This window comes from Ostrea edulis, chromosome 8 (assembly GCF_947568905.1).
Source record: "Ostrea edulis chromosome 8, xbOstEdul1.1, whole genome shotgun sequence".
In the NCBI taxonomy this organism is placed as follows: Eukaryota; Metazoa; Mollusca; class Bivalvia; order Ostreida; family Ostreidae; genus Ostrea; species Ostrea edulis.
Genome location: NC_079171.1, coordinates 39,516,614 through 39,543,137, shown reverse-complemented (window position 1 = coordinate 39,543,137; position 26,524 = coordinate 39,516,614). Strand labels below are relative to the sequence as shown.

General features: G+C 35.0%; 1 protein-coding gene across 1 annotated transcript in view; it reads right to left on the bottom strand.

The window, feature by feature from the left end:
• LOC125662369 (multiple epidermal growth factor-like domains protein 6) overlaps positions 1-26,524 on the bottom strand; it is a 48,136-nt gene that overhangs the window by 2,894 nt on the left and 18,718 nt on the right. Inside the window, exons 2-10 of the mRNA XM_056146133.1 lie at positions 21,308-21,535; positions 13,354-13,608; positions 9,843-9,980; positions 9,125-9,262; positions 7,500-7,631; positions 6,088-6,225; positions 3,025-3,165; positions 2,681-2,818; positions 321-416 (exon numbers count right to left, since the gene is read on the bottom strand). Of these exons, the coding sequence (XP_056002108.1) occupies positions 321-416; positions 2,681-2,818; positions 3,025-3,165; positions 6,088-6,225; positions 7,500-7,631; positions 9,125-9,262; positions 9,843-9,980; positions 13,354-13,608; positions 21,308-21,535 (1,404 nt within the window). The remainder of the gene's footprint in view (positions 1-320; positions 417-2,680; positions 2,819-3,024; positions 3,166-6,087; positions 6,226-7,499; positions 7,632-9,124; positions 9,263-9,842; positions 9,981-13,353; positions 13,609-21,307; positions 21,536-26,524) is intronic.

Here is a 26,524-nt window from a genome sequence, read left to right as displayed (position 1 = left end):
TCGACAATACTTGTTAGACTTCATTATATTCCATATAGAGCATATCTGGTTCGATCTCCGAACGACATAATTGTTTTCAATATCCATTAATTGGGATGCAGTTTTGCCGCAAAATATCCCGAACGTTGTTCAGCTATATGTATTTGTACATAATGTATTATTTTGGCTATGTTTAGTCTGTAACTTCAAGATCTATCTTTAGATATATTTCCAAGCAGATTGTATTCAAGTCATTATCTAAATGCCGAAAACATAAAAATGATGATGGTGGTAAGTTAAATACATGAATGATTTCTCAAAATTCCGCTGGAAATACTTACACGAAATACACTCTCCTGTCACACTGTCACAACGCATATCACAGCTGATGGCACATCTCTCTACACAGTTGTAGCCAAACCAACCTTTATCGCACTCTAACAAAAAGGGATAAATTACTGCAGTAGATGGATCATACTAAATATGCATGCATGCATATGAGCATATCAAGAGACGCAACCATTGGAACGTGAAGTTGATCATTTCGATCCATGGCTCGATCTTTATTCGAATTTCCCATTGCAGAATGAAAGGTGAAGATAACGAACAATGATCCATCTGATACAAATAGATAGTTGGGCAAACACAGACCCCTGGACACAGCAGAGGTGGGATCAGGTATTCATCGATCACCATTTCCTCCTCACTACCCTAAACAATAAAGCCTGCCTACACATGTATTTCCTTAGTCCATACCCACTCATCTTAAAACGTGAAGATTGCACTTGAGATATTTAGTGATCACATGTTGTTATCTTTACTTCTTCGATCTATTGATTGTATGTTGTTTAACGTATTCAGCGTCATGCGTCAGTAAAAAGCACATTCATAAATCCCTTAGCAGTAGATATCACCGTCAAGCAGGCATCCACTACATTAAAATAAGTACTTGTACTTGTTCTGTCGAATGGTTACATGCATGACTTCTGCAATCAATTATTGCAACAAAATATAACTTCCAAAATGCTATCCCAAGCAACAGCATATATATATATATATATATATATATATATATATATATATATACATATATATATATATATATAACACTGATTTGTAGCATGTATAACACAGAGTATTCTCTCAAAGAAAATGCTTTTGTTCGGTCAAGGAGTTTCTTTATTGAAAGACATATCACTGCTTTAGTGTGTGATCCATGCTGTGAATAAGACATGATGTGGCTACTTTGCTATCGACATTCTATGAATTTCTTTACTACCGGTATTTTATGATTTTATAAAAGCAATCTTTTACGGACACAAACTTTTGGTGTCGGGTTTAAATTAATCATTGAATGAGTACTTTTGGAACACGGGCTAATCCGGGGTCGTTTAACATAATCTTCGCTTGTATCACAGAAACCCACCAAGTGGAGTGTACAGGACATTTTTAGCTGAATCATACCTAGGTTTTCTTGATGGTTTCTTTTGAACAAACATTAATCCCCGTTACCCAAGGATAATTTGTGCCAAATGTGAATAAAATTGACCCACGTCGATAATGTCAAATGCTATGGCCAGATGACATGACGGAAGCCGGACAAATGGCGATCATCAAGCTCACTTCACAGGACGAAACTCTACCATTTAGTTTACAGAAAATCCACTGAATAATCTGTAAAGGTGACTAATGTTGCAGTGGGGTTAAAGTGTCCCGAGTGAAATAGCAGGTAATAAAAGAATATTTAAATTAAAGTAAACTTCTTCCAAGCGTTGGAAATTTATGATTTGTAAGTTGAAATATATCGTGTAAGATGTGTTCTTTGTAAGTATTGGGGGTACGTAGGTGATTGATTTATTGATGTTTTCCGTCACACTCAACACTTTTTCAGTTATATGATGGCGCTCAGTTTTTATTGGTGGAAGAGAGAACCCAGATACAATGTACCTGGGAAGAGACCATCGACGTTCAGAAAGTAGACTGGGAAACTTTCTCACTTACCGGCGCGAGCGGGATTCGAACCCGCGCCGACAGAGGCGAGAGCCGGGTGATTTTAAGCGCGATGATCTAACCACTCGGCCAAAGAGGCCCTCTAGGGGGGGGGGGGGGCAATTAAACCCGCATCTTTGTAGATATGTAGTTGCATCTCTACTCCGTAAGTGCCAAATTCACAGATTTGAAGTTTAATACTTTCATTTAATTAAACTTTACTTGTTCAGAATTCCTTTCAAATTCTGTAATTTCTCCATCAAATTTATTACTTGCCCGCCCTAAAATGGCTGAAATATTAACAAACGGCATAAATCCATAATCAATCAATCAATATTACTTGCAATTTAGGGGATCAATGGGATCTTTATATCATATTTGATAACAGTGAACCATATCAATTCTCTGTTATATTAGTTATATTACTGTCTTGTGTAACATCAAATAACATCATAGTTCTAAGAAATTTCACTTATATAACAATTCTGTAATAGTTATATCACTATGTGTAATATCAGATTACATCACAGTGCCGTATATTACCATTTACCTAACACGTATGGATAACTGCAACTACATATGACACTTCTGTTGACTTCAATGTTCAGCCAACAATTTGTTCAATTTCACCAAAACCCTTACTTTATTGATCTCTCTGTTGATAACTCTGTAGTTAAAAAACCCACAACCACATCAAAATTGAATAAATCACCTTCTGTACAATTGCTTCCTTCGTAACCCCTGTCGCATCCTTTGGTGCACGTGCCGTTTACGTGATGACACTGCTCGTTACCTAAACAAATTCCACAAGGTTGACTACAGCTTAGTCCAAATGTTTTACCATCACATTCTGTGGAAATGAAGATACATGTAGATATTTTTTAAATGATGGATTATTTATTTGGGCTAAATAATTGACGCGAAAATGAGATAATTAATCATCAATAATGATATTTTTTTAAGTTATTGTGGTATATAGGTAGATGCTCATGCATTTTGTTATGAGGCAAAAAATGAAATACAAAATCCATGCAGATATGTATGATATTTCTTTACTTGAATCACATTTGTGATTTTTCCACCCGGTCTGACATCCATTCTGACACTGCCCTGTTACTCTGTCACATCTCTCAGGGACTCCACAGTTGATGTTACATATCTCTTGGCAGTTGTAACCATAGCGACCTTCTGGACATTCTGTTCATAAACAAAATACGAGAGTTATATTGAATTATAATGAATGGATACACAATTTCAATGACAAGGGCTAAACATGCTATATGCCACTGAAAGTTATTCTTCTCTGAAGTAAAAAAGAAAAAGAAAGAAAAAACGTTCGACAAGGAAACCAAATTTATTTTTTTAATCCTCACTCAAGACTACCCGATTATAATTCGATTATGTGAAACACATTTTCTCTACATGTGTTGTGATTTAGAAAGATTACAAAAATTATTTGATACAAAATGAATAGATTTATCCATACAGGGAAAGCAAGGACAGTTGTCGAAGAATTCATGCACCAAAAGGAATCTTCATTTGTGTTCCAGAAAATCGATGTTTTCGGTACCACAATGAATAATATGTGAAAAACAACAACCTACGATAATTCTAGTATAAAAAGGTGAAGATGACAAGTGGTGATCAATCACATAACTACTATAAAAAATACAAAATTAAGACTGGGGCAACCGCATTATGTATCAGATACCTAAGGAGAGTAAAGCATCCCCTGTTCACTGGTCCCACCTGCCTTCAGCCCCATATCTTGATCTAGTAAACGTAGTCTGCAGTCAAAACCAATATGTAAAAAATGGCTTAACAATTGCTTTGAAACACGTCAAACAGCATTTGATCCAATGACAGGTTGTATAGGAAAGCTAAATTGTTATAACAAAATGCTGTCTTTAAACGAAACTATTGAAATCACTTCCATACCAACTTGTTTGGCAGTAGCCTGCCTCGATTTAAAAAAAAAATCAAATGCTGAACAAGCTCTTGCGACACAAATCAGTTGAAAGAGATAGACACCATATCCAGGTGATAATGGGAAGTTAACGATGGAGAGGCTGCAAATACTGCTATATAAATATGGGAAGTTAACGATGGGGAAGTTGAAATTATCCCGTTTGTCATAAAGTTGAGTTCCTAGTTTGCTGCCAACATTTATGTTCAATAAAATATCAAAGCACAGAACAGATGTGGAAGTTTCTGTATCGGAGTTATTTTTCTTGACTTTTTCTGTAGTATATTTGTCGGTTTTTCTTAAGATCACGATGGATTATACGCATGGGTAACTTTTAATTTAAACATCCTGAGGTAGAACCAGAGATGGATGACTTGAGAGGCATCAATATATTCCAGACACCTGGGCAGATTATGGGTAAATATATTTCACTAATTGAAATAATTAGAAAGATTTAGTGTATTGAACATTTCCCATAAAAAACTTAAAATTGAACCTAGTACATGTATGAATCATTTAGATATCATACTGTATACAAAACAATTATTGTTCACTTTTAGCGCATTTAACACATCCTCAACTTCCCATATTTATGTAGCAACACTCCATTATTGCCTGCATATGGTGTTTATATCTCTGAACTGATTCAATACGCATGAGCTGGGTCTGCTTATGATCAGTTTTTAAGCAGGCTACTGACCAATAAATTGATAGTACCGGGGTTCCAAAAGTTTCGTTTCGCAAATTCTGTAGTTTTTATAATGATCTAGTTTGCAAATACAACCTATCATCGGGTCAAAAGCTATCTAACATGTTCCATACCGATTGTTAGACCGTTTTGGCACACCGATTTTGACTACTGATAACTCTGTTTACCTGATTAAGATATAGGGCTCATTCGGGGCGTGACCAGTCGAAATAGGATGCTTACTTCCCCTAGGCAACTGATCCCACCTCTGGTATATCCAGGGGTCCATGTTTGTCTAACTCTCTGTTTTGTATTGCTTATAGGCGTTATGAGATTGATCACTGTTCGTTATCTTCACCTTTCATCTAAGAATAACTTTAGGCACATATCGGTTGATTGGTGTTAAACTAGAACTGATTCATTAAGAAAGAATCCAGCAAGGAACTTACATTAAAAGTTTAGATACTACATGCGCTAGAGCTGACACTTAATTCCTTAATACTTGTAATGTAAGAAGTAGGGAACTGTCATTTTCTCAAATTTGCATCCCCTGTAGGATCAACAATCTAACTACCTTTAAGCAAAATACCAAAAACGTTGCGTGTAGTAAACTATGTTGGAAAATCTGTTTGATGTTTTCCTTCAATGGTCAACTACTTTCTGTATCAACTATGTAAAGCTCCCCCCTCTGAAACAGGTCAGAATAGAAACAATTGTTGATGAACAGATGGTCATAGTCTGTGGTTGTCTTCTTTACATACAATATATATTTGTGTCAATGTTTCATACCAATTGTTGAGCTGCTCTTGGTACACTGATTCTGACTACGTATTACTTGATAAAGACATAGGGTTCATGGCTGGTGTGTGTGTGTGGGGGGGGGGGGGGGGTCGACAGAAGATGCTTACTCCTAATCCCACCACGGGTCCTCGTTTGCCCAACTCGCTATTTTTATATTCCGTAAATGGGCTTTAAGATTGAACTGTTATCATCGACTTTTCATAAAGAACTACCTTTCTGTATAATATGGACATTTTCCAAGATATTGTGTCGCAAAAGGGCAAAAACATTTTATTGAAGATCTGCTTAGTGTGATCCTGACCCTCGACTCTTTGGCCATAAAAATATATGTATAAGTGTTGTTTTTTTAATCAGTAGCTGTCTTTGTATGAGATATGAACGGTCTATGTTTAAATCATTTCAACGTATCGAGTCATAAGGAAGCATCGTGAAGATAGAGACTGAGATTATATGACCTTGACGTTTTATCTTGTGACTCCAACATCTACAATCTTTATTCGATTCCCTTAATGATAGCCTACCTTTAGGTTTGTATAAAACAACAATTGAAGTATCGTGTTGCAATGAAAGTGATGGGACACAGACGGGTGAAAGTACCGTGTAATTCCCACAGAGCTTCCATGTCTTCAATGAGGGACCCCATTGAACACTTACATTCATTTACCTTCAGTACATTTTCCGCCTCGATATCCTCTGTCACAGCTGTTTAAACATGTTCCGTTAATATGATGACACTGTTCTAAATTATGACATTGACCGCAGTGTTGTGTACAGTTCTCTCCATATAATCTCCCGTCACATTCTGTAATAAGTATTTAATTTACTTATATGTATATTAGTAATTCAAATCAAACTCTTTGAGGCGTTTTCTTTGCGTTACAATTCCCAGAGAATATCCAATTCATTATCAACGCGAAATATAATATCCGTGTTAACTGTATATAACACATACATCTAGTGGATAATGTGGATTAACTTAAACAATTACATATATATTCATGATATAATGAATATTGAAGTCACCCACGGTTTCTATAATTTATCCGATTAATCAAACGCTATCAAGAAATTCCTTGACAATGATATTGTCTGTTTTGGAGATAAAAAATGCGAATACATGTGTTATTTTTTCACATACGATTTTAACTAAAACACCATGGTATTTTCAAAAGACACAAATGTAGCGATTTTCCATAAATGATGGGTAAATATATTTAGCGATAGTTAATTTTAGTCACTTCACAATTTCCAAGGAAGATAGCTAATACATGCAAATCCAATATGGAATAAATTGTTAACGATATTCAATTTTAGCGACCTCATCACCCTCGCTGATGCCAAAATGCTGTAATAAATATTAAATTTACTTATATATAATTAATGGTAATTTACATTGAATGCTTGGAAACGTTTTATTGACGTCAATATTCCCAATATATATCAAGCTTATCAGTATCACAAATTCATGCCCCTTCGAATCCTTACTGCATATGATGTGCAAATCTAGTGGATTTTATGGATTACCCATAAGAATGACATATATATTCAGGAAATCAAAACCATTGTAGACATCAACGGTTTCAATATGTTTCCCGATTAATCAACATTCCTAGGCACCTGGGGCGCGTTTTACAAAAGAACTTTCGACTTACGACAAAACTTTACATACTGGAATTTTCAGGTTTATTGTAAGGTCATTCACTCCAAATGTAAATATGTTTTTAAAATGTTGAAAATTAAGCCTCAGAAAAGTTTTACTTCATTCACTTAAAGTAATAACTGTGTAATACAATTTAAGACTTGCGACTTTGCCGTAAGTTGTTTTGTAAAACGGGCCCCTCTTTTGTGCCCCGGGATCCATGTTTGTTCAACTATCTATTTTGTATTGCTTATAGGAGTTATGAGATTGATCACTGTTCGTTATCTTCACCTTCCATGAAGAACAAGAAAGTTTCCACAACGATTTTGTTTGCTTTCGATATCAATATATGCATATCTATTTCATTCATTCTTACGTACATTAACATGTGTATAATAAATATAAATATATTGAAATAAACTGAAATAAAACATTACCTTTCTCGCAGAATGTTCCTTTCCATCCCGGAAGACAACCAGACTCGCACCTGCCATTAAATCTATTACAGCCTCTACAATTTGGATTACACTGTGTAGCACAATTCTTCCCATGCCATCCATAAGGACATTCTGTCAAAAAAAAAAACATTTGTAAAATCCAATGAAATCCTGTAGTATTTTATATAAAGTGCAAAAATATACAGTTTGTCAAAGAAGAAAACATGTTCTGAATTCATTTAATCTTTGATAGAGGCATCTCACTTTCATATCTTTCCTCAATACAACTAACCACATGGAACTCAATCTCACATCTCCGATATGGAATGCAAAATGGTATATTTGACAAACACGGACCCCTGGACACAGCAGAGGTACGATAAGGTGCCCATGAGGAGCAAGCATCCTCTGTCGTACGACTACACCCGCCGTGGAACTCGTATTAGTTTCCATTCAGACCAATAAACCAATCGAAGTCTCTTAAACAGATATAATATATATATATATATATATATATATATATATATATATATATCTATCTATCTATCTATCTATCTATCTATCTATCTATCTATCTATATATATATTATGTTCTGCCCATTAATCTACCTGATCGATCTCTATCAAAATAACTGATGTTAAATCGTTATGACTTTAGTTTTGTATGTCAATGTTAGCCAATTGGGGAAATAGTCAAACCTGGTACTGAACGAGTTCTGGTTGGTTATTTTGTCAATTTAGCCTACATGTATCTATAATTCATTAAATAAATCCTAAAAATATTCTATTTTTAACGAAATGATAAAATGTGTATTTAAAGCGTTTCATAAGCAGTTCTAAAATAAATGCACAGCTTCACCGTAGACTTGGGCATAACATATATAGAAGCATGACGGTAATTTGCAGTATTGACTGAGTCAATTATAAACAAATTACATCACGTCTTAAATAAACTATATAATTGATCCCCAGCGTGTTTTCCCATTAAAATATAGTGTTTCGTGTAAACTTGAAAGGTTATCTGAATGTCAATGTTTTATCCAGATATAGAATGCAGTAAGTCACCATCCATCATTCGTAAATATCAATATACACTTAGTCTTATATTGATTACGCATAAAATGACATGTACATATTCAATGCTAAAAAGGACTTGTAATTTCCCCGAAGAGTTTAATTCTATGATAAAATCACAATGTCTTGGATTGGCGTCATTATACGTAACATACATGTACATCTCTGTATTAGTTATTTGGCATTTACATCAAATCAATGGCGATGGCAAAGGCCTAACTTTGTAATACTTTTAAATGCGTTGTTCATCTCATGTGAGACGATCGCTCGTCAAAGATCTCCCCCCTAGAAGCTTGTATAAGCATATAAAATGAACTAAAATGACCAATGACACGACAAATATTGAACTGTCAAATTCGTGGGACGACCTTTTCCTTCTTCAGGACGATAAAATATTTACATGGAAATGAATACTAAATAAAATACTAAGGTTAAACTACAAAAGTTGATAAGAAACACAACGTCTACATATTGAAATGATCGAGTGTATAATAGTGCAATACAAAAGTCTAATCAAAACGAGTGTATGTATGTTCTACATTTTTTCTGACCTTCATCGCATTTATCGCCTCGACCTCCGACGTCACATCCGTTCGGACAACTTCCATTCACGTGATTGCATTGTATCCCATCGCTACAGTTACCACAGATCTGTTTACACCCCAGGCCGTATTTCTTATTATCACAGGCTGTGAGACACAGAAAATCATGTTAAAAATCTAAACTAGTATTATGTGTAATTATAAGATAAGCATCTATATTGTATTGTACCTACGCTGAGAACCTGTAATAGTCAATAGTTACAATCAATTTACAATAACATCAAATTCTGACGGAAGAAAATATCATAATTGTAAGCAAGTAAATCATTTACATTAGTGGCATGTGTAGATATACATATATGTACATGTATGGATATCAAAATTAATTTACATCAGAACAATTAAACCATAACGGTTTTTTAGCTTTCAAAATCGTAAAATATGTATTTATATATTGTGAATGCATAACGTTTGATTACATATACGGGTTTTTCTCGCTGAATATAATATATTTTGAAATATCGGAGTTTGTTCCCGACCATTTTCATTACTGTAATCTAAAATTACATTTATATCGAAAATATTGATATTTACTAAACTATAAAAAATCCCAAATATAATTTACAATTGAACAATAGCTTTAAAGTTGGTTTTATTTTTGCCATTACTACACATGATACACGTTAGTTCTTGAAACATGTTTAGAAATAAAAATCACAAGACTCACGTTGATTGCAGAAAGACCCCTTATATCCCGGAATACATCCCAGACAGGTTCCATTCACAATGTCACAGTGTCTCTCCTGACAGTTCTGAGGACACGGTATATCACAGTTCTCTCCATAAATGCCTGGTGTTGAACAACCTGCATTCGATCGATGAATTCATTTCGTAAAAGAGTATATGTAATACTTCATGAATATTGTTTTTCCAAACCACATTCAATAAAAAATAAATAAAAGGAAAAACAAGTGGCATCTGTCAACGAAATTTATTTAATGCTAAAATCCACACAAAAATAGTTTATGTTTATAGATAAAATTTCGAGTGTATGTAATAAGATACTGAGGAGTCAATTAAGTTCATGGGGGTCAATTTTCGTGAATGTTCGAACCTTTACACCTGAAAACATGTGATGTAATTTCTGTACATTTAAACATAATGTAAATCGTACACTTCATTGTGGTTAGAAATCGTGAGATAGGATTAAAGACGAAATCCACGACAATTGGTGTGTTGTTTACTGTTTAACGTCCCGCTCAATATTTTTTCTTTAATATGTAGACGCCAACATTGCTGGTAAAAGGCTAAAAATATAGGTATATGCTCGTCTTCACAGCTTTTAAGCAGGGATATATCTCTATTTATCTGCCGTGAGACTGGGCCTCGTTATTGTGGTCACATCCAAATGACCACCCTGTATAGTCGCCTCTTACAACAAACAAGGGGTACTGAGGACCTATCATTACCCGGGTACGTATGGGACCACGATAATTGAGTTCTACGGAATATAATGATTCAACAGTTCTCCAAGGTGTATCAGAAAACGTTTATTTATTTCTTCTGATGAAAGGAAATATCATAATAAACCTAAAGGAATGTATGATTTAAAAATGGATATTAATAGAATGCGTTTTTTTTTTTAATATAAAAATTCATGAAAATTAGCAACACGCGATTTAACAATACGTTAGTATTTGCATTGATTTAATAAGTATAACAGTCTCCCATTTTTCAACCCCCGATGAAAATATGGATATGTACAAAATGACTAAAATGTTTGAGAAAACTAGCAGTACGAGAGAATGAGAGCGTTATTATATCCAAAGGTGTGGAAATTTTGACCTGAATATTTATGAAGATAATATGTAATCTTATATATTTCACATTTAAGTTCAAAACGTAGGAAGTTTCTGTTATAAATAGTTTTAAAGGATCAATTTTAAAGTTGTGACGAGAGACACACCAAACGAGCACATGTCCCGATCGACAATAGGGAAGGATACAAAATTGGACACAAAAGCGACAGTTGAAATACCATGAAAACCAACGATATTATCAATGAAGACTTAATTAACGTCATGGTATTTGGCGACATGACTAGAAATTACTACAGATATCTTTAAATAAAATATGTCGCTATGGAAGCCGTCGACAGAAAAAAACTATGGAGGTATGTCAGTGCCACAACTATACATGTATTTTGAGAATTTTGTTTTTACAAATTCTATTTTATCATTTTTGTTATTAGTTTCAATTCTATATGTTTTAACAAGTACAATCTAACAGGTTTTAACTTAATCCATTATTTTTTCAATCTGTTTTTAACTTTTTTTGTTCCCATTTCTTATTTGCGTTCTATATTTTGATTTAACAATTATATTTTGAAAAAAATTCAACTTTGTTTATAATTTTCATTCTATGGTTACATATGTGTAACAACGCATGATCAGATGAAAATGTTGCAAGTTTTTTTTCTTCTAAAAACAAGAAAGCGCGGGGACACAGAATTATTGCATATAGGAAGGACTTTTTAATAATTTTTTTGCATATTAATTGAATTAACGATATTTTTGATTCAAATGAACTTAAGAAAACGTTTGAATAATTGCGTGCATTAATCATGTTATATTTATTGATATAATATACAATAACTAAAACTTGATTATTAAGAATCACTTGGAGCTCCAAATGTTCTTTATGTAACATAAATGATCTCTCTTTGTATTGAAAATGAGATAATGATTTTACGAATGCAATCGTAATCCGTCATACGGATTAGTTGACCAAAGACAAAATGAACGGTCGTTCATATTTCAATATTTGAAACTCAGTACTGCGAATGTGTTGATAATGGTAGTTTTCATCGACTGTGACAGCTTAAGGGCAATATCACGAATAACATAATTTCTTCTCAAACGCAATAATAGAAAACGAAATAGACTATATGAATGACAAAGAGAAAAACTGCTATATTGTAAACAGTGTCCTACTTTCTTCGACTTTATCAGGGAGTGTACGACCAAATTTTGGTAAAACGTTTAAGTTATAAGGCGAATACTTCTCAGAACAGTCCCAGACCATTCGATATCTGACAAATTGGACAGTTTTCGACTGATTACTTACTTTTGATATCTGTGTCATGACAAAACATTTTCAATCAAAATATCAAAAAAACTAACGACTTTTTGTGTGTTTCTACACATCAGTAACTGTTAATAAATTATTACAAGAGTCGTAACAGTGACTTTTGTAATTACAGGGGGAAAATAAGACATTCCTCGATGTGTCAGATCGTTGGTCTCGGGAGGGGGAGGATGTGCCTATCATTCAGTGAGGTATATATCAGTAACATTGTTATCAATCTTCATAAAATTATAAATATGGGCCTAGTCAAAACTATTATAAGTATAACTAACAATGAACACCTACACAATTTTATGCTGATGATGTTGAAAACCAATCTTCTTGGCTTTCCAGAAAGGCCCGAAAATGTGCGTTATTATGACGTTGCCTCACGTCGTTCTGGAAATATTCATAAGGTTGATTCAAAACAAAAATCACGGATTGAAGAACCGAACAGACATATTTTATTTATTCATCAACAATCAAAATGTATTTCTTCTATAAGATCAAAATAAAGCATTGATAAACAACGGATTAACTTCAGATCGGTTTGTCGTTTAAAAAAAAGAAGAAAAATGGCTTAAATTAGATCCACCACTTTACTTTCATTTTGTTATTTCAACGAAAGTATGATTTAAATTAATTGTACGATATTTACTAATCAAGTAAGGTTCTAGTTTAGCTAACGGACTTCACATCACATATGAAACACTATCAAATGTGGAAGCATCAATTCTGGAGCAAGCGTTTCGGAGATAATTATTGACAAAAATTGTTAATTTATAAGTATAAATATATTCTAAGTTACAGTCATTTTTTTTATTTGTGAATACAGAAATGCCAAGGCTCCTTGGGTATACAGGGTATACTAGGCCCTCATTACCCAATGCTTGTCATACGAAACGACTAAATGGTGTGGCCTTTCGGATGGGATCACAAAATCCACAATCCCGTGCCACAAGAGGGAAATCCTTCCTGCTCAAACACGGTAGGTCTAAATTTTGCAGCCCTTCACCGGCTGTAGTGACGTCTCCATATGAGTGAACGGGACGTTAAACAATGTACAACTAACCAAGTAACGAAAAACAGTAAAATACATAACTTGTGTTTACCGTAAACTTCAAATTCACAGAGTTCGTTGTGTGCGGACATAGAATAATCAGGAGGATAAGTGACTCCCTGGAGTCTCTCGTTATAGTATATAACATAACGTCCGTGTCTAGGACATGTTATGTTTATTGGATTCGGTATTGTGGCTCTGGTGAACATCGTGTCTTTAAAACACAGTACCCCGCCATCTTTGTTGGTTGTGTTCGATATATATACCGATAATCCAAGGAAGCGAGCGGTGTAACCATTGTTGGAATCTGAAAAATATTAAAAATAAACCAAATATGAAGGATTAAAAAATTAGACTTCATAATCTAGGATATTAAGGTGTCTCCTGTAAAATAGAGATGACACGTTAAATGTAGGATATACACATCTCTTACAAAGTATTCTAATGTACTGGGAAGAATAAGGTTTATAAATAAATCTATGCAGTATAGATGTTCGTCAATGATGTGTTTTATCCTTTTTAATCTAGCTATGTATCAATAATTTTAACACACTTTCAATGGTTCCAAAAAGAACCTTTGCATTTGAACTAGTTTTTAGTCTTTGTCTACCCCTGATCACATGGCAAACTTTTTATAGGGAGAATAGCGTACTGCGAGCTCTAATGATTAAAGCATTTGAAAAAGTCAGAACTGAAGCTGTACATTAATGTAGAAAACAAATGCTACAACCCGTCATCACAAATGGCGGACACCTCACATATTCACATCCCCTTGATATTAAATTACATCTTCAACTTCCCATATAATACATTAACACCTGCATATGTTGTTTATATCTCTCAACTGATTCGATACGCAAGATATTGTTCTGCTTATGGTTTTTAAATCGAAGCAGGCTACTGACAAACATGATGATGGTGCAGTGTCGTTTAAAGTCAGCATTTCGCAAATCTTATTATAGGATTAAACATTCTTTTTGAAGAATGTAGCGATGTGTAAACTCCGGACATTTTACTCACAAACTAAATAAAAGTGAGAAACACTTTTATGTTAAGTTTGTGAGTAAAATGTCTGGTGTTTACACATCGATAAATTGTTCAAAAAGAATGTTTGATTCTTATAATACCAATTCATTCACTTTATTCAAAATTGCAAAAATTTGAATCGTTTCCCCGCACTATGTTATTTGTTTTCAGGCATGTACGAATACATCGCGTTTTCGGATTTATTGATGTATAAACTCTTGTTCAGCTTTATTTTTGTCCAATCAAAACAATTGTAATAAATAACATTCGAATTATAGTCGTTTTAACGCTCTGGGCAGGTGTGACCGGTTGACAGGAGATGCTTACTCCTCCTATATACCTGATCCCACCTCTGATATATCCAGAGGTCCGTGTTTGCCGAACTTTCTATTTTGTATTGCTTAGAAAAGTTATGAGATTGATCACTGTTCATTATATGCACCTTTCATGTATGAACTTACGTAGATCATCTCATCCTAGTCTTATCGTCTCCTATACAATGTAGTGCCTCTCACTAGGCAATATGGGTACTGTTGCAAAACAACAGATGCGTGTTGTTTGGAGGTCGTACCTTGTAATACAAATGAAGCAGTGACGGCCCTTTAGAAGTTCAAAGGTGAATTAAGTATGCGCCTATATTATGACGATGAAAATGTATGTGCACGACTGTATTCTCTAAATCTGAACTTTCTCCGCCGATGTTCCTTTGCCGAAATGCTACACATGCCGAACTTTTCCCGCTTCTGATACTGGAATTAGGGATCTTTATTTGGTATTTGTTGCTTTTTGAAGTGAAAGAATGGATTTTTGTGATTTTCAATGATTTTGGATATTTTCATTATGAATTTACCCTCCTTCCCTTTATATGTATCGCGAATTATATGGTCTTTATAACAATATATAGTTTCCTCAATACAACCCACCATTGCGTTAAATGCTGTCTAACCTGTTTCATGCTCGATATATTGCCAACTTTTGTTTAAGACGAATTGGGCGATAAAGAGGGGTGCCAATATAACGAATTCCCCATTACCGCCTGAGCAATCGAAAGAAATTTAATACTATAATGTTATTTTGTCTTTATTCTGTATAAACTTTTAAATTATCTTGAGTTCAATTCTGCAATTATTAGTAATTAATCTGGCCACCTGAATACCTTGTCCAGCCTGTCATATTTCATCGCATCGCTATCAAAGTACAGATGTGATTACGATAAGTGTTAGACAATTGACATTATTATCGAGGGTAAACCCTATACAATTTAACCATTTGTTTGCAAGGCGAAGATAACGAACAGTGATCAATTTAATAACTCCTATAATCAATACAAAATAGATAGTTGGGCAAACACGGACCCCTGGACACACCAGAGGTGGGATCAGGTGGCTAGGAGGAGTAAGCATCCCCTGTTGACCGGTCACACCCGCCGTGAGCCCCATATCCTGATCAGGTAAACGGAGTTATCCGCAGTCAAATCAGTGTGCCAAGAACGGCTTAACAATCGGTATGAAAATCAGTGACATATCGCATTATGCGGGGTTGGCATTAAACCTGGTGTGTTAACATGGGAGGGAATCCGTTCTTTAAATTTTCAGGCAATAAGCGTGGTGGCATTATAACGTGGGCAATATATTGAGGGAGCACGTGCACTTTACGTAATTTCCCAGTATTCGTGGCGCTGGTTCGAATCCCACTCGCGCCGGTAAGTGAGAAAGTTTCCCAGTTTTCTTTCGGAAGGTCGGTGGTCACTTCCCAGTACAAAGTATGTGGGTTCTCTTGTCCACCAATAAAAACTGGGCGACACCAGATAATTGAAAAAATTTTGAGTGTGGCGGGAAACATCAACCAATTTAAATATTGATGTCAGGATTGCCGTATCTGACATTTGTACTGACGTCATGAGGTCTCCAAAAGGGCTATCTACTAAGTGTTTTAATGATTTTTGAAAACCAACATTCATGTTAATATGATGACTCAGGTCTAGATGTAGAACGTTCACCCCGCATGCAGAAGGTCAGGGTTCGAATCCCGGCCGCGACAGACCTAAATCGTTCAAAACAGGTAGTGACAGTTCCATCGCCAAACGCTCGTCATCAGGTGTGAATATCACGTGTCCTCGGAGATGATCTTAAAAACGGATATCCCGTATCACAGTAGGTGTGGCACTCTAAAGAACCCTCACTGTTCAATGGCCGTAAGCGTCGAACACAGGTCTTGATGACGTCTCCATATGAGAGAAGAATATTCTCGAGAGGGACGTTAAACAAGATACAGTCAATCAATGAAAAACAACGATTAGTGAATATATATTCGAACCTGCAGCTAAAATAAACATTGATATTTGAATGGAGACGTAATTGCCGTATGGAATCGCCCGATGGTCATGGTGTTGAATTGCGGTGTGTGCGTGTGGAAGTGGAGGGGGGGTGTTGTTGGGGGGGAGGGGTACGCATTTTGACTTATCCAATGAGATTCTCTTTGTGGAATATTATGTAGGTAAATTTGTCTGTGCCGGGAAGTATTTATTTTTCTTCTTCGCTGTTCGTTCTATTCATTCTTTCATAATATTTTTCATGTGTAAGTATCTAAAGTGGGAACGTGTTTTAAAGCCATGCCAGCGTGCTGTAATCATTTCACAATCCATAATACTCACAATTATACTCGTTATTGGCCATTGCCTTAGATTCTTTATCTATGAATAAGGTTAATATCCGAGTACCTCTCCTAAAACGTGGTTGACGAGGAGAATAATTTCCCTAGTGTATCAATTTAAAATACCAATGCAATGAATACAATTTTCAATTTTGTTGCACATGAGTGTGCATGACATACAGGAGATATCGTTTTGAGTTGTAAATCTATACATTAGCTATGTGTTCGAACAGAGGTCAATGATGGGTCACTGTTTAAAATATATTCTGCGTTGGTCAGCTCCTCAACAAATGGCCAGCACGGTTAATATCCAATGAAATGATTTTGACCTAAGGTTAACTATATGTATAAATTATGTACAATAGGTGGTGAGCTGTAAAAAATGAAAAAAAAACGTATATGAACACAAACAGGAAATAGCCAATGCTAGACCAGGTCAAGGGGTCAATGGTTCGAATGCATCAATAATCTAAAAATAAAATGTAACAATATACAAGAACTGTAATATAAATTTGAATGTGCAAATGAATGAATTGAAAGTTTCGAATCAAATCATTAAATTGCTTTCAATTATGAATTAAAGATTTATGTTAACGGTGCATATTTTTGAGACGTTACAAATAAAGAATTTTGAAAACAGATCAGAGATGCGATCGTGTATATAGAACCCGCTTCTGCGGAAAGTTAGTCGGTGGTATTTGTACCTGGCTAACTCTCTCTCTCTCTCTCTCTCTCTCTCTCTCTCTCTCTCTCTCTCTCTTTATATATATATATATATATATATATATATATATATATATATATATATATATATATATCAGGGTATCTTATTAATGTGGTATTATGTTTTAGGGGTATATTGCATTATATTCTGTTACTAATAAATCGGCGAACCTGAAACAATTTTAAATATAAAACTACACGACCACTAAATCAACAACAGTTGCATTCAATATTTATGAAAGATGTCGAAGGTTATCGAGAGAGAAAAATATGAATTGTCTTACAGCAAACTCATTATTTCCTTAATTAGGAAGCAGCATTATGGTAACAGCGATTTTTTATGCACATCATGCATGTGATGTACTGTAGATGTATATACGCCATCTGGAGTAAACTAGGAACGCTGTAACTGTTTACCAACCAATATGATCACTACCAGTATACTATGTTAATAAATACAGTTCTAAAACCAGACATGTACATGACATACTGGCTTTCTATATTGTTTTAGTAACCTATATTTTGAAGACAGACTAACAAAGAACAAGAGCCACGAATACCCAAATATGGCCCTGTAATTTTGAGTAAAATAAAGTATCTTCATTCCAAAATTCCATCATGGTATGAAAGAGCTTAGACTTTCTTCTTTATAAATCCAGTGGTTTTTTCCGCGAAAATGCACGCATATTGAAATTACAACATGCGGAACCCATAACAGTTGTGTTATTTTTGTAAAAGTTGATAATTTCCAACAATATGCACCAAAATTTTTATAACCGCCAGGCCTCGATCCAATAAATATTAATGAATTGTAAATCAGTATATTAAATATTGCATAGAAGTTGAGAGTTTTTTTTTGGATCGAGGCCTGGGGAATATGTGAATTTTTACTTTTTATGTTCTGCAAATAACCGGAATTTCACATTCCATGCACGAAATCTGAATAATTTTCCATTCTATAGGTTTAATACAAATTGTAATATTTAAATATTATAGTTGGGGATTGCTCCATTGTCTTTTTACGAAAGCAGTGATTATTCAAAGTTAATAAAATATGATTATTTCAAACAATATTATTAAAATAAAATCGAAGCCGCGCCATCGTCGGAATCGGGCTATGAACATTGATCGATTTTGCCCCAAAATTTCAAATAGATTATGTGCTCAATTTATGAACCTGGATATATATGCAACCATGTTAGGAATAGTTACAAAAACCCTGCACTAGTTAAATAGTTTTAGGAATTTGAACAAACAATTACGAAGTTAAGTCCTCCAATCCACTCCAGATGAAATCCACCCATCGTCTGCGCCTTTACTTCCACACATTTTCTTTATACGCTATCACACTGTATATATATTTTAATTATCTGAAGATCGTTGAATGTAATGAATATCTGGCTTCACATGATCCATATCCTTACATTCAGTTTTCTTGGCACTGGTGAACATGATGAAATCGTTATCCCAGTACAAAAAAAGACTTGGAGTTGGATGGCTAACTCGATAGGTTACGTAGATGTGAAGATATAAATCTAATAATAAATAGATTTCTAAAGTTATCATACAAACTATGGGTAACATACAAAAATTAGGTGTCCACATAACATTACAAAGGATAAACTGTAAGCTACAAGTCTCTAAGCTACAACATTCGTTCGGTTGTTTACGTTCCAACCGATTTGGATATACGTCATCGGATACCGTTATATTTCGACACACAGGTATTCCGGTCCATTGCATATTTCATCCAAAAGAAATCAATATATAGAAATTCATACATGTACAAATATGAATACGAAAAACATATCTAGTAATATGGACCTTGTTTTGCTTGTAAATGAAATTCATTGACAGAGTTACATTACTAGATCTAATTAGCAAAATACAAGGCAGTTAATAAAAAAAGGGATAATACTAATAAATAATTCGTAAATGAAAAACAAGAGTAAAAAGAATGTTACCGAAAATAGTGTATATTTAATTGTTTCAATTATATTTATCATTTAAAATTCAGTCTCATCAGCAAATATGCAAAATCATAACTCTTATAACAAAATTAAAAAATGACAAATGGAGAAAAAAGATATTAATACTGATTAAAATAGAAGTGAACATATAAATGGCACTCGTTCCTAAAGTAAAAGTTTATGCATGTATTCTTAAATTTTTTTTTACCCAATATGATTAAGCAAAATATTACTAGGCATTATAAAAGGAAGAATCGAACACATTATTAAACCACACTTTAGTTTGAGTATTTATAATATGGAGAAAGTGTCTGATAATGGAAAAGGGTTTCCCTCATGCATTTTATGTAAGAAAAGAACTAAACCTAATGCAAGGAAGAAATGTGAAAGTGTTAAAATAACAAATGTTAATGGCGGATGCCAAACTACAGATGTGTTAATTCACCGTTAAGTTATCCTCTTGGTTGATAAAATTCTTATTTCTATTTATGTGAAAATTAGGTTCTATTGGCAACCTCCGATTAATTTCGTTTGCACAGTGACACTTTACCAACTATATGGGAGGAGGGAGTTTGATTCTATTACGTAGCAGTATCAAAATAAGATTTTTTTTTTAATAAATGAATTAATTTCATAAATGTTATGGAGTTACATGTATAATGATGATAAGGGATTTTGAAATACACACAGGTTAATATCATTGTAATAAATGATCCGGATAGGAAACTAAATAAATACAATTAAATAAATGGAACATATTTTACCTGATTATGAGATCACGTGAAAAATGTTCTTAGCCTTATGTGAAATAAATTATCTCCATATGACTAAACTAAATGTTCTTGTGTTATTCTGTACATGTACGGCTACTTTTGTAACACAGTTTCCCTATTAGTCCCCCCCCCCCACACACACACACCATAAATGTAAATATGGCAAAACACAAAATTTTATGCAACAATTGAAATGGGTGTGCAAAAAATACAAGTGTGAAACATAGGATTAAAATGTTTACTCAATGTCCAAAGTTATACATGTAGCAACAAGTGTCTTAAATAACAACACTGCTGTCCGAAGTCTGGCTGTCATTGTTTACGGCGTGTTTACATTTACATGTGGGATAATAATAACACCCCCAAATGATAAAACACACACATACCCAATAAATCCGCAGACTCACTTTGATACCTAGAAAACGTTCACGTAAAAGTGCATGAAACGTTGTAAAATATTGACGTTACGTTGCAAAATTATGACGTCAATAAAAATCTGGTCAAACACAATCGGTACTTTGAACGTCAATAACTAAAAAAGATTGAAATGATATCGGAAAAAGGATAACATATTGAAAAAATAGATATTCTTAGCTTCTGTCCCCGAGAATAATATCAAGTTCTGACTAAGGGTCATTTTTGGCTATTCGTGGCTCTTGTTCTTTACATGAAACATAATGAGTAAATATGATCTTCAGACAGCTTGATTTTTAATCAGAAGCATTAATAGATATCCGTCATGCAGATTAATTGCTATAAGATAATTTTAAATTGACTGTAGACAGCAACACACTACGCGTACTGTAGATAAAGGAGACACACATCTCAATCCGCCGTGTATCAAATTATTCATAAAAATTACCCCAGGCTAAATTGTCCGTCCTGTAGTATATAGTTATGTGACGTATACTGAGTACACCTCCTAGATCCACCCACCACCTGGCTGTTTCTTTCCTCAATCCCGATATCGTACACTGTCCTCCAGCAGCAGAACAGTCTGATTTTAGTCCGTCCACCGCTTTATCAGCTCCCCATTTAGAGGAAGAATATGAATACAGCTGCTGTGCAGGTTTTCCTGAAGCAATGTTGTCTGAAAAGAATACATAGTTAAGATGATGTAAAACTTATACGGTACCAATTTTGATGCACCAGATGCGCATTTCGACAAATAATGTCTCTTCAGTGATGCTCAACCGAAATGTTTGAAATCCGAAATAACTATGAAGTTTTAGAGCTAAATATATCCAAAAACAGCGTGCCAAAAAATGGAGCCAAATTCGTCCAAGGATAAGAGCTATGCATGATTTCAGAAATACTATACCAACTGCAAACAGTATTCAAGGTATTGGGATTTGCTTGATATGTTAAATAGTATAGTTGGGGATACCGTGTGGGTGTTAACATGTTACAACGGTAATCCTGCATTATGTACGCATGTGTGTAAACGTCATTTGTCTAAGTACTGATTTCTTAAGGAGAGAGAGAGAGAGAGAGAGAGAGAGAGAGAGAGAGAGAGAGAGAGAGAGAGAATAAATAAAAGAAGAGACAATTACGTTGTACCGCTTACCTGGGTAGCGACAGTGTTTGAACTATTATTTGAATGTTAAAATCTTATTTCGAACTCATGATGACCCCCAGATTCATAGATAAATAAAAGAAGAGAAAATTACGTCGTATTTGTTTTGTTTTTAACGGAGAAAACGAACAACCAAGATCATTTACACTAAATTTTCTAATTTAAATTGTTTGAGCAAAGGGCAATTGCAAACTTCCATAGAATTAACAGGAGGCCGTGATTGAAATCAAAACAGAAATAATGATTTATTAATGATTCTTAAAATGAAAACTAACAATATGTGATAACAATTAATTGTCATACACGCAACTTCTTGATGGCATTGCAATAAACCAGCAATTTAGCATATTTCATTCATATTCTGATTTAAATATATATATATGCATGTCTAAAAACTGGTACTTTAATTAAGATATCAATATCATGTGTCCATATACATGTCTGATAATTGATGCTTTAATTAAGGTAAAATTATTATATGTCTATATACCCCTGGGTCGAGGCCTCTGCTGGTTGACTGTTAGTCCTCGAGGGTCTCTACAGCCCAGTAGCTAAGTACTTCTTTACTAACTTGAAAATATGAACCTATGTTTAATTGGTGGAATAAAATTTACAAACCCATTTCAAAATTAAGGATTATCTCCGTCATGCATAGCTCTTATGCTTAGACAAATTTGACTCCAGTTTTGCTGGCAATCTGTTTTCTTCTAAAATAGCTCGTACAAGTTTATTGTTTTTTTCGGATTTCAAAAATTTCGGTTTAGCATCACTCAAGAGACATTATTTGTCGAAATGCGCATCTGGTGCATCAAAATTGGTAGCGTATAAGTTTTACATGTAAAACTTATACGGTGCCAATTTTGATGCACCAGATAACTAGTATTTCATTGAAGAGATAATCATCATATGTCTACAGGCATGTCTGATAATCAGTGCTTTGATTAATTGAGATGAAATTATTATGCGTCTATATGTATGAAAGGTGAAGATAACGAACAGTGATCAATCGCATATCTCCTACAGGCAATACAAAATAGATAGTTGGGCAAACACAGACCCCTGGACACACCAGAGGTGGGATCAGGTGCCTAAGAGGAGTAAGCATCCCCTGTTGACCGGTCACACCCGCCGTGAGCCCTATATCCTGATCAGGTAAATCCGCAGTCAAAATCAGTGTGCCAAGAATGGCCTAACAATAGATATGTATGTCTAATAATCAGTGCTTTATTTATATGCATGTCTAAAAATGAGTGCTACCATCATGTGTGTATATGTATGTCAAATAATTAGTGCTTTGATTAAGATATATGTATTGTGTGTCAATATGCTTATCTGATAATCAGTGCTTTATTTAAGATATAATTGTCATTTATCTGTATACATGTTTAATAATCAGTGCTTTATTTAAGATGTAAACCCCGCGAAAACAGGAAATGCTCACTCCTAATAGGCACGTGTGTCCTTGTTTGTCCAACTTTTTATTTTGTATTCCTTATTTGCGTTATGACATTGATGACTGTCCGTTATCTTGACTATGAGATTGATCACTGTTCATTGTCTTCACAATTCACTAAAGACAATGTTGGATCTTCGCGTTTTCACCCCCAGACACACATTCATAAATGTAGGGCGTTTTGCGGAGGCGGAAACCCTGTATATAACCAAATCAATTTGGTCGCAATGCGCAAAAGTTCTTACACATAGAAAAAAATCTTTTAAATGTAAAACGTGTCTAAGAACCACTGGATAAAACCCCCAGTTTCCGCAAAACTGAAACTGAAATACCAAAAAAAAAAAAAAAAAAAAAATAGGGCCGAAATGTCTTTGGGCCGAAGTGTCTAAAAAAATTAGGCCGAAGTGTCCAATGTTTTGGGCCGAAACGTCTGAGCCGAAGTGTCCAACTTTTGGACCGAAGTGTCTTTGGGCCGAAATGTCCGACTACCTGTGGGAACAGATGACACATAGTCGGACTACTCGTAGAACACGTGTTTGGTTTCCTCAGGGTTTGTCATTGTTGGAGCGTAAGCACTGATCAGGGTGGCATTCGTCTTTTGTCCAAGGGGAAGCTGCATCTTCATCATTCCGTCATTAAGACATTCAGGAATTCTTGCCATCTTCTATACATGTGTTGTTTTGATGGCGAATCCCATTCCTGCCTCGCATCGCTCTTCACTACTGCACCCTCTCCAAAATAAGGTGTAGCCACCGCCAGTCTCAGCAAGTTGGCCTTTGTCTGCAAAGCGCGTTTCGCTAAGAGCTGCAATATCAATTATGTAGTGGGCCAGTTCCCTTGCCACTAGTACAGTTCGTCTCTCCGGCCCATCCGCTTTCTTGTTGAGCAGCGTTCTAATGTTCCATGACGCTATAGTGAGCACCTTAGCCTTTTTCTTTCTTGTGTTTAGACTGCTATAAAGTGATCCCCGCCAGCAGCGATATGCTGACCAGGGTGAGGTAAGACATGCTATTTTAGGGGACCTTTTCCAGCCCCGTCTTCAGGCTACAGAGGTAAGCAGAACAATCCTAAAGAGGAATGTTCGATCGCTCAGGGGGCTACCGGGCTCCACTGCTGTCTTGGTCTAGTGAAAAGCGACCACTTGTCCTGATCCGCCAGTGTATCCCCACATACTGCTTCGCCGCTTCCCCATCGCCAAACATGACTTGATATGGTGACGGAATAGTGATGTCATGACTTGCGCGTGACTTTGATTACATTGAAGGATACTTGCGCAGGATCAGTCCCACTGATGTGCGGGATCCAGTGCAATGCGAAGTCAAGACGGCTGAGGACACACCTCGATGCAGGAGCTACTGTATGGTGACAAGTATGCAAGTCAACAACCTCACGGGCTTCACTCAGGATTTTTCCCTTTGGCCTTTACTCCCTTAGCCTTCTTCTCTCCCAAGATGCTGGATAAAATGTAGTTTTGGATTAGTTTATGTCACTCAAACCATGGAATAATACATGAATTATATGAAATGTATTTACAGATGGGTCAAAAGAAAGAAAATCAGGAGAACAGACAATATCATTGATTTTTAGAATGAACAAGCATAACATTCTTGGAGATACGGGATTTCCAGAAGATGGACGTTCATACAGTCCCTGAAACGTTCTACGTTACCATTTTCCGTTCACTAACCTTGAGCTCACTGTTCGTTCAGCGATCAGTATTTTCTCTTTGCATTGTCATTCGGAACTCGAAAGTCAAATGATCGATCTTCATACAGGTAGAGAGACGAAAAGGAAATTCTGTCAATTATGTTATATGAACATATCATAATGACAATTAATGACAATTAGATTATCAGTATTAAGCAAGAACCATCATTATCAGATTAAAGATATTTTTGGGGTGAAGTGAATTTAAGTTTTTTTGAATGCTTATAAAAAATTGATAGAAGAATGTTTAACATAGAAAAACACCATATGTCAGCAACAATGTCTAACTCAGGAATATGCACTTTACATCAACTTTTTATCACAATCTTATCTATAACAGGCATGTATCATTTATTTCATGAGGGGGAGGGGCGACCGGAAAGAGATACATTTGAAGGTGGCTTCTCGAAACTTCTTGACAAGAATTTTAAAAAACTGCCAATAGAAATTTAATGATGCAATATTTGTCATTACTAATATTTTTATTCAATATTCATAAAAACGGTGTCGAGCTAATGAGGTGCTGAATTTACCTGAGGCTGAGTAGACTGAATGCTTTCATAGTTATTTCTGATCAATTGCAAATTTGATAAATGATTTTTAAACAATATCAAGGAATTTCATATCTGTAATCGGAAATACAAAATAGTTCTTTTGACAAATTCATATTTATAATAAAAAAAAAAATCACAGGAGTTCGTTGCAGTTGTGTTGAAAATTGCTTGCGCAAAGAAGTTTACACTTGTAACAATTAAGTCTACATTTTTACAAGTGTCAACGTAGTTTCAGTGTACCTGTAATTACAGTCTCGAACGAATCCCAATTAGGATTTTTTTTATCCACAATCATGAAAAAGCCAATGGTCGATTTGAAACTTCAATTCAATTTTCGCAAAGTGGTAGCAGATCCAGCGTACTGAATGTACATACCACCCTTTAGTAATCTTAGTGTTACAATATAAAAAAAAAATAGAACAAATCATTCATATTGTTAAAGAACATAATATATGTTTGGTTAAAAAAAGGGAGGGGGACGTGTAACATGCAGTTCTGAATGAGAGAGAAGAGTACAAGAACTTGCCGGTATGAATTGCAATCATGTACATTTTGCGAAGGACGAGCGCCCGTGTATGTACAAAATGAGGCTGTTTCACTTAATGAACATCTCAACACCCTACCCTCCATGCACACACATACACACACACACGCACACACACACTGATGTCGACCCAGAACAAATTATTAACAATCACTAATCACAACACCAACGATAACAATGGAAACCACGACTTTACCGATGACTGTGAAACGACATACATTAGCATTCTATTTATCTCACAGGAC